The sequence below is a fragment of the Oncorhynchus tshawytscha genome, unplaced genomic scaffold (genome assembly GCF_018296145.1).
Source record: "Oncorhynchus tshawytscha isolate Ot180627B unplaced genomic scaffold, Otsh_v2.0 Un_contig_4370_pilon_pilon, whole genome shotgun sequence".
NCBI lineage: Eukaryota > Metazoa > Chordata > Actinopteri > Salmoniformes > Salmonidae > Oncorhynchus > Oncorhynchus tshawytscha.
Window position 1 is genome coordinate 137,513 of NW_024609726.1, and position 9,988 is coordinate 147,500.

At 43.4% G+C, this 9,988-nt stretch overlaps 1 protein-coding gene across 1 annotated transcript in view; it reads left to right on the forward strand.

Moving 5' to 3' along the window:
• Positions 1-1,154: 1,154 nt before the first annotated feature.
• hspa14 (heat shock protein 14) overlaps positions 1,155-9,988 on the forward strand; it is a 33,565-nt gene continuing 24,731 nt past the window's right edge. Inside the window, exons 1-6 of the mRNA XM_042317308.1 lie at positions 1,155-1,276; positions 1,560-1,640; positions 3,881-3,963; positions 5,969-6,017; positions 6,417-6,519; positions 6,767-6,962. Of these exons, the coding sequence (XP_042173242.1) occupies positions 1,220-1,276; positions 1,560-1,640; positions 3,881-3,963; positions 5,969-6,017; positions 6,417-6,519; positions 6,767-6,962 (569 nt within the window). The 5' untranslated portion in view covers positions 1,155-1,219. The remainder of the gene's footprint in view (positions 1,277-1,559; positions 1,641-3,880; positions 3,964-5,968; positions 6,018-6,416; positions 6,520-6,766; positions 6,963-9,988) is intronic.

Consider the following 9,988-nt stretch of genomic DNA (forward strand, 5'->3'; position numbering starts at 1 on the left):
GCCCCCTGTATATAACCTCATCAGGTGCCCCTGTATATAACCTCATCAGGTTCCCCCTGTATATAACCTCATCAGGTGCCCCCTGTATATAACCTCATCAGGTGCCCCCTGTATATAACCTCATCAGGTGCCCCCTGTATATAACCTCATCAGGCGCCCCCTGTATATAACCTCATCAGGTGCCCCCTGTATATAACCTCATCAGGTGCCCCCTGTGTATAACCTCATCAGGTGCCCCCTGTATATAACCTCATTAGGCCCCCCCCCCACATATATAGCCTCATTAGGAGCCCCCTGTATATAAGCTCATTTGGTTCCCCCTGTATATAACCTCATTAGGAGCCCCCTGTATATAACCTCATTAGTAGCCCCCTGTATATAAGCTCATTGGGTTCCCCCTGTATATAACCTCATTGGTGTCCCCTGTATATAGCCTCATTAGGTGTCCCCTGTATATAACCTCATTAGGAGCCCCCTGTATATAACCTCATTAGGTGCCCCTTGTATATAACCTCATTAGGAGCCCCCTGTATATAATATAGAGGATCTCTACTACACAACATTACCAACTGAATGTCTAACAATAACTAACTATAGAGGATCTCTACTACACAACATAACCAACTGAATGTCTAACTATAACTAACTATAGAGGAGCTCTACTACACAACATTACCAACTGAATGTCTAACTATAGAGGATCTCTACTACACAACATTACCAACTGAATGTCTAACTATAGAGGATCTCTACTACACAACATTACCAACTGAATGTCTAACTATAGAGGATCTCTACTACACAACATTACCAACTGAATGTCTAACAATAACTAACTATAGAGGATCTCTACTACACAACATAACCAACTGAATGTCTAACTATAACTAACTATAGAGGAGCTCTACTACACAAGATTCCTATATGTTTATTTTATTTTGAATCCCAGCCCCAATCCCTCCAGGAGGCCGCCATTGTAAAGAAGAATACCTTCTTAACTGACTTGCCGAGTTAAATAAAATTAAAAAAACAGCAGCAACTCTCCGGTACCTGCTGCAAACTACTACAGCTGACGCCAGACCTCTTCTGATTGGTTTCAGTAAACATCTCCGATTGGCTGAATATTGAGTCAGTTCCTGCAACGTTTTACTCTGATTGGTTTAAAGTCAAATGAACTTTAACCTTCGTGGTTCAGCTTCGCAGTGATTTTTCAACAAGCATGGCGGCTATAGGAGTACATTTCGGCTACACATGTGCCTGTGTAGCTATTTTTAAGGTATTGTTGCTGCCTGTAGTAACGTTTTTGTGGTGGGACTAGTCTCTGTTTTCAGTTATGAAGAGATATATTTAGGAGGTCCGGAAAGATCCGGTTAAACATGTTTGACAATGAGTTAGTTACCGGTAACGCTAGACAATGTTAGCATGGAGTGAATGAGTTGGCTACCGGTGTTAGCCATCTAGTAAACTAACGCTAAAATAACTTGCTTGGCTTTAGATATGATTGTTGTTATCGGCCAAGCCAGGGTGGGAGGATTTTGACAGTATTGTGTTTTGTTCAGGATGGCCGAGCGGAGGTGGTCGCCAATGACGCCGGAGACCGAGTCACTCCTGCCGTGGTGGCTTACCGAGACACGGAACAGGTATCACACAACTAACATACCGTTTTAGTTACCTCAACTATTACATCTGCTAAATATTTGTATGGGACCAATACAATTTGGTCGGGATAACAAAATAAACATTCGCGGAAGCGGTTTTGTCAGTCATCGAAGGAAGCAGTCTTCTGTAGGTTGTTGTTGCTCTGGTCTGAACATTAACATGCGTCTCTTGCTGTAATGGTTTTGTAAGTACAAGGACCTTGTCTTTCATATCAGCGATAAATAATCCAGGTTAAGTTAATACACACCTTGATAAGATTAGTGCTCCCACACGGACATATCTCCATGTTAGTTGATGGAAGACTAGACCTGTGCTAATTAACTATCGAGCATGCGCAGAACCGCTGTGAAATCCCTCAGTCTTTCGTCAGGTTTCAGGTGTTTCTAGCGAAGACGATAGTCACTGAACGCTGTTCCCGCTTTAAAGGTCCAATGCAGCCGTTTTCAGCTCCAATATCAAATCATTTCTGGGTAACAATTAAGTACCTTACTGTGATTGTTTTCAATTAAAATGGTTCATGCATGGCTTGACGTTCACCATTTTAAGACTGGTGTTTTACTTGTCTGAAAGCTCAAATCACTTATCTAACATGACATTATCTAACATAATTGGCCAAATAAGTAACTGAAATTGCATTATATAATGCAAGAATCCACTTTACAAATGATTTAATTATTATTACCATACAAACATGTATTCTACCTTACGCCTTCAAGCCTGTTTAGAAATAGGACAATGCCCCTTTTAAGACAAAAGTAGCTCTTTACCAGACTAGCTTTTCAAAAATATAAATGCAACAATTTCATATAAATGCAACAATTTCAAAGATTTTACTGAGTTACAGTTCATATAAGGAAATAAATTCATTAGGCCCCAATCTATGGATTTCACATGACTGGGAATACAGATATGCATCTGTTAAGTTACCTTGTTTTTAAAAAGGTAATGGGGGTGGATCTACACCCCAGGAAGCACGAGGTAACGTCTTTTTTTGGTCCTTTCAAAACACCTCTTTTGGTGATGTTTTACAGGTGGTAGGCTTACCACAGATGGGCATTCATAAAATCACATTTCAGGCAACACTATAGGCTACACCTCAGTAAGCATGGACGGGTAGCGATGTCTTTTTTTTGTGTGTGTGTAGTCTGGACCTGCCTTAAGTTCCACAGACATTGGTTTTTGGTCCAGTCTGGACAAAATCTGAACCAATCATAATGTCTGTTTGGTTGAGATTTGGTGCGGTGTAGTCCGGTCTTGATTTCAACCTCCACGGACGTTGATTTTTGGTCTGGACCAAATTTGAACCAATCACTGATGTCTTTGTTTAGTTCAGATTTTGTCCAGTATGGGCCAGCATTGATTTGGCCAAAACATAGATGCCTATAAATGACATGTTTTCAACTTTCATTCAAAACCAAAAATGAGCTGTTTTTTTCCCCCTGATGTTGAAACATTTTTCAACGTCCTAGAAAATGTATTTTAAAAGGTACGGACAATGTCTTTTCACCTTTTAATTCGGAGCCTTAATTGAATCTAACTTCAACGTCTGGAAAATACTTATTTTACACGTCTTTTCAATGTCATTCTGCTTACTGGGCTTATTCTAGTTTTGCTGGGAGCACGTTTTTGAGTCTCGCCTTGGTCGGCAATTGTTTGTCCGTAGCTGATGCCTACCCCTACCATAACCCTACTGCCACCGTGGGGCACTCTGTTCACAATGTTGACATCAGCAAACCGTGACCAGTTCTCAACTCTCAGACTGTGAGGGATGGAAAAACCACTTGTGCCCGTTTCATGAGCTGTAATAAGATGCCAGAAATGTTCCATTCACACATTATCTCAAATTTTGTGCACAAATGATGTTTACATCCCTGTTTGAGCTTTTTTCAGTCTGTAATAAAACCTCTTTGTGGGGGAAAACTCATTCTGATTGGCTGGGCCTGGCTCCCCAGTGGTTGACTAATTTCCTTGTATGAACCATATCTCAGTAAAATTGTTGCATGTTACATTTTATATTTTTAAGTATAATTAATATTATTTACCTCAAACACTAGAGAAACCTGTTATTACTGTGGTGGTGTACAGAGCATGTAGGATCATATCTCTTGTCATGATGTCCTCCCTCTGTCATCTCACACTGTAACCCTCCCTTCACCTCCCTGTTCAATCCGTCTGTCCTATCCTCCATCTGCCTCCCTCTCATCGCTCGCTCTCTCTGCAGATAGTAGGGATTGCGGCTAAGCAGGGTCGTGTCCGAAACGCAGCCAACACTGTGGTTAAAGTCAAACAGGTGCTGGGGAGGAGGTGAGTGTCTGTATTACAGTTGAAGTCAGAAGTTTACAAACACTGAGGTTGGAGTCATTAAAACTCATTTTTCAACCACTCCACAATTTTCTTGTTAACAAACTATAGTTTTGGCAAATTGGTTAGGACATCTACTTTGTGCATTACAAGTCATTTTTCCAACACGTGTTTACAGACATATTATTTCACTTGTAATTCACTGTATCACAATTCCAGTGGGTCAGAAGTTTACATATACTATGTTGACTGTGCCTTTAAACAGCTTGGAAAATTCCAGAAAATGTCATGGCTTTAGAAGCTTCTGATAGGCTAATTGACATCATTTGAGTCAATTGGAGGTGTACCTGTGGATGTATTTCAAGGCTGACCTTCATACTCAGTGCCTCTTTGCTTGACATCATGGGAAAATCAAAATAAATCAGCCAAGACCTCAGAAAAAAAAATGTAGAGCTCCACAAGTCTGGTTCATCCTTGGGAGCAATTTCCAAACACCTGAAGGTACCGCGTTCATATGTACAAACAATAGTACACAAGTATTAACACCATGGGACCATGCAGCCGTCATACCGCTCAGGAGGGAGACGCGTTCTGTCTCCTAGCGATTAACGTACTTTGCTGCGAAACGTGTAAATCAATCCCAGAACAGCAGCAAAGGACCTTGTGAAGATGCTGGAGGAAACAGGTACAAGTCCTATATCGACATAACCTGAAAGGTCAGCAAGGATGAATCCACTGCTCCAAAACCACCATAAAAAAGCCAGACTACGTTTTGCAACGGCACATGGAGACATAGATCGTACGTTTTGGAGAAATGTCCTCTGGTCTGATGAAACAAAAATAGAACTGTTTGGCCATAATGACCATCGTTATGTTTGGAGGAGAAAGGGGGAGGCTTGCAAGCCGAAGAACACCATCCCAACCGTGAAGTGCGGGTGGCAGCATCATCTTGTGGGGGTGCTTTGCTGTAGATGGGACTGGTGCACTTCACAAAATAGGTATCATGAGGTAGGAAAATTATGTGGATATTGAAGCAACATCTCAAGACGTCAGTCAGGAAGTTTAAAACTTGGTCGCAAATGGACAATGACTCCAAGCATACTTCCAAAGTTGTGGCAAATGGCTTAAGGGCAACAAATTCAAGGTATTAGAGTGGCCATCACAAAGCCCTGACCTCAATCCTAAGGAAAATTTGTGGGCAGAACTGGAAAAAGTGCGTGTGAGCAAGGACTTAAACTGTATGTTCCCAATGTTCTAGAGAATGAACTCACCTCACCTTGTTGGGTTAGGGAGAATGAACTCAACTCACCTTGTTGGGTTAGGGAGAATGAACTCAACTCACCTTGTTGGGTTAGGGAGAATGAACTCAACTCACCTTGTTGGGTTAGGGAGAATGAACTCAACTCACCTTGTTGGGTTAGGGAGAATCAACTCAACTCACCTTGTTGGGTTAGGGAGAACTCAACTCACCTTGTTGGGTTAGGGAGAATGAACTCAAACTCACCTTGTTGGGTTAGGGAGAATCAACTCAACTCACCTTGTTGGGTTAGGGAGAATCAACTCAACTCACCTTGTTGGGTTAGGGAGAATCAACTCAACTCACCTTGTTGGGTTAGGGAGAATGAACTCAACTCACCTTGTTGGGTTAGGGAGAATGAACTCAACTCACCTTGTTGGGTTAGGGAGAATGAACTCAACTCACCTTGTTGGGTTAGGGAGAATGAACTCAACTCACCTTGTTGGGTTAGGGAGAATCAACTCAACTCACCTTGTTGGGTTAGGGAGAATCAACTCAACTCACCTTGTTGGGTTAGGGAGAATCAACTCAACTCACCTTGTTGGGTTAGGGAGAATGAACTCAACTCACCTTGTTGGGTTAGGGAGAATGAACTCAACTCACCTTGTTGGGTTAGGGAGAATGAACTCAACTCACCTTGTTGGGTTAGGGAGAATGAACTCAACTCACCTTGTTGCTTCTTCCCCTTTTTTCCTCTCCTCCTGTCGGCAGTTTTGAGGATCCTGAGGTGCAGACGCATAAAGCTGAGAGTAAATGTCCTGTGAGTTTTCAACCCTCTACCCCCTATTAGACTCTCAGTGATCAACCTGGTATACCTGGCTCTATTAGACTCTCTGTGATTAACCCTCTATTAGACTCTCGGTGATTAACCCTCTACCCTCTATTAGACTCTCGGTGATTAACCCTCTACCCTCTATTAGACTCTCGGTGATTAACCCTCTATTAGACTCTCGGTGATTAACCCTCTATTAGACTCTCGGTGATTAACCCTCTATTAGACTCTCGGTGATTAACCCTCTATTAGACTCTCTGTGATTAACCTGGTATACCTGTCTCTATTAGACTACCTAACACTGTTCTCAGTGATTAACATGTCTGACTACTTAACACTACGTTATGAGTGATATTGTGTAATAGAGAAGCTGATGATGTGTTTCAGGTTGTCAACAAGGGAGAGAAGCCAGTGTATGAGATGACTGGAGAGATGACCAGACATGTGGCTCCCCAAGATGTTGCCAAGCTGATCCTACACAAGATGAAAGGTTAGAACACACTGTCCCGATTTTTTTTTTTTTTTTTTTTTTTTGCCCCCCCCTGACACTATGCACTAGTGGAGATCCCAGATGATTGAATGGGCCTAGGCTACCATATTGCTTATCAGGAAGCAACTTAAAACTATTGTCAAACTACTTCCACATGTGAAAACATGTCAGCTCTCCAGCGGGGTGGGGGTGTAGTACTACAGGTCCACTTGGAACTGGGCCACCCTCCCATCTATTGTTTCCATAGAGACGGCTCAATCGGCCTTGGGCGCTGATGTCACAGAGGCTGTCATCACTGTCCCCTTTGAGTTCGCACATGCTCAGAAGGCGGCGTTGAGGGCGGCTGCGGAGGCGGCAGGGTTCCGTGTGTTGAGGCTGATCCACGAGCCAGCGGCTGCTCTACTGGCCTACGGAATCGGACAGGACTGCCCTTCTGGGAAGAGGTACACACTACTCCTTCTTCTTGTGTATGAACTACAGGTCGACCGATTTTATTGGAGAACCAAAAAAGCCGATACTGAATTAATCGGACGATTTTTATATGTATGTTTGTAATAATGACAATTACAATACTGAATGAACACTTATTTGAACTTAATACATCTATTTAAGTCTCATAAATAATTATATGTTCAATTTGGTTTAAATAATGTAAAAAAGCAGTGTTTGAGGAGAAAGCTTTTTTACATGGCACATATTGCACTAACGTTTAACTTCCTTGCTCAGAACATGAGAACATATGAAAGCTGGTGGTTCAATATTCCCAGTTCTTCAATATTCCCAGATAAGAAGTTTTAGGTTGTAGTTATTATAGGAATTATGACGTGTCGACTATTTCTCTCTCTCTCTACCATTTGTATTTCATATACCTTTTGACTATTGGATGTTCTTATAGGCACTATAGTATTGCCAGCCTAATCTCGGGAGTTGATAGGCTTGAAGTCATAAACAGCGCAATGCTTGAAGCACAGCGAAGACCTGCTGGCAAATGCAGGAAAGTGCTGTTTGAATGAATGCTTACGAGCCTGCTGCTGCCTACCACCACTCAGTCAGACTGCTCTATCAAATCATAGACTTAATCATAATAAACACACAGAAATATGAGCCTTTGGTCATTAATATGGTAAAATCTGAAAACTATAATTTCGAAAACAAAACGTTTATTCTTTCAGTGAAATACGGAACCGTCCCGTTAATATTTCCTGCTAACATGAATTTCTTTTAACTAAATATGCAGGTTTAAAAAATATATATTTCTGTGTATTGATTTTAAGGAAGGAATTGATGTTTATGGTTTGGTACATTTGTGCAAAGATAGCATTTTTTCGGCAATGCACTTTTGTTAAATCATCACCCGTTTGGTGAAGTAGGCTGTGATTCGATGATCAATGAAAAGGTATTGATCATATGCAACGCAGGACAAGCTGTTTAACCTTGTAATATCATCAACCATGTGTAGATAACTAGCGGTCATGTTAAGATGGATTTTTAAATCAAAAGTTTAATGATATTAATCCGTCAACCTCTAGTGGTGTGTGTGTGTGTGTGTGTGTGTAGCCATGTCCTGTTGTGTGTGTGTGTAGCCATGTCCTGTTGTGTGTGTGTAGCCATGTCCTGTTGTGTGTGTGTGTGTGTGTGTGTGTGTAGCCATGTCCTGTTGTGTGTGTGTGTGTGTGTGTAGCCATGTCCTGTGTGTGTGTGTTGTGTGTGTGTGTGTGTGTAGCCATGTCCTGTGTGTGTGTGTGTGTGTAGCCATGTCCTGTTGTGTGTGTGTGTGTGTAGCCATGTCCTGTGTGTGTGTGTGTGTGTAGCCATGTCCTGTTGTGTGTGTGTGTGTAGCCATGTCCTGTGTGTGTGTGTGTGTAGCCATGTCCTGTTGTGTGTGTGTGTGTAGCCATGTCCTGTTGTGTAGCCATGTCCTGTGTGTGTGTGTGTGTGTGTAGCCATGTCCTGTGTGTGTGTGTGTGTGTGTGTGTAGCCATGTCCTGTGTGTGTGTGTGTGTGTGTGTAGCCATGTCCTGTGTGTGTGTGTGTGTGTGTGTGTGTAGCCATGTCCTGTGTGTGTGTGTGTAGCCATGTCCTGTGTGTGTGTGTGTGTGTGTGTGTAGCCATGTCCTGTTGTGTGTGTGTGTGTGTGTAGCCATGTCCTGTGTGTGTGTGTGTGTGTGTAGCCATGTCCTGTTGTGTGTGTGTGTGTGTGTAGCCATGTCCTGTTGTGTGTGTGTGTGTGTAGCCATGTCCTGTGTGTGTGTGTGTGTAGCCATGTCCTGTTGTGTGTGTGTGTGTGTGTAGCCATGTCCTGTGTGTGTGTGTGTGTGTAGCCATGTCCTGTGTGTGTGTGTGTGTGTGTAGCCATGTCCTGTTGTGTGTGTGTGTGTGTGTAGCCATGTCCTGTGTGTGTGTGTGTGTGTGTAGCCATGTCCTGTTGTGTAGCCATGTCCTGTGTGTGTGTGTGTGTAGCCATGTCCTGTTGTGTGTGTGTGTGTGTGTGTGTAGCCATGTCCTGTTGTGTGTGTGTGTGTGTGTAGCCATGTCCTGTGTGTGTGTGTGTGTGTGTGTGTAGCCATGTCCTGTGTGTGTGTGTGTGTGTGTGTGTGTGTAGCCATGTCCTGTGTGTGTGTGTGTGTGTGTGTGTGTGTAGCCATGTCCTGTGTGTGTGTGTAGCCATGTCCTGTGTGTGTGTGTGTGTGTAGCCATGTCCTGTTGTGTGTGTGTGTGTGTAGCCATGTCCTGTGTGTGTGTGTGTGTGTAGCCATGTCCTGGTGTGTGTGTGTGTAGCCATGTCCTGGTGTGTGTGTGTGTGTGTAGCCATGTCCTGGTGTGTGTGTGTGTGTAGCCATGTCCTGTTGTGTGTGTGTGTGTGTAGCCATGTCCTGTGTGTGTGTGTGTGTAGCCATGTCCTGTGTGTGTGTGTAGCCATGTCCTGTGTGTGTGTGTGTGTGTGTAGCCATGTCCTGTGTGTGTGTGTGTGTGTGTGTGTAGCCATGTCCTGTTGTGTGTGTGTGTGTGTGTGTAGCCATGTCCTGTGTGTGTGTGTGTGTGTGTGTGTAGCCATGTCCTGTGTGTGTGTGTGTGTGTGTGTGTAGCCATGTCCTGTGTGTGTGTGTGTGTGTGTGTAGCCATGTCCTGTGTGTGTGTGTGTGTGTGTAGCCATGTCCTGTGTGTGTGTGTGTGTGTGTGTGTGTAGCCATGTCCTGGTGTGTGTGTGTGTGTGTGTGTGTGTAGCCATGTCCTGGTGTGTGTGTGTGTGTGTGTGTGTGTAGCCATGTCCTGTGTGTGTGTGTGTAGCCATGTCCTGTGTGTGTGTGTGTGTGTAGCCATGTCCTGTGTGTGTGTGTGTGTGTGTAGCCATGTCCTGTGTGTGTGTGTGTGTGTGTGTGTAGCCATGTCCTGGTGTGTGTGTGTGTGTGTGTGTAGCCATGTCCTGTGTGTGTGTGTGTGTGTGTAGCCATGTCCTGGTGTGTGTGTG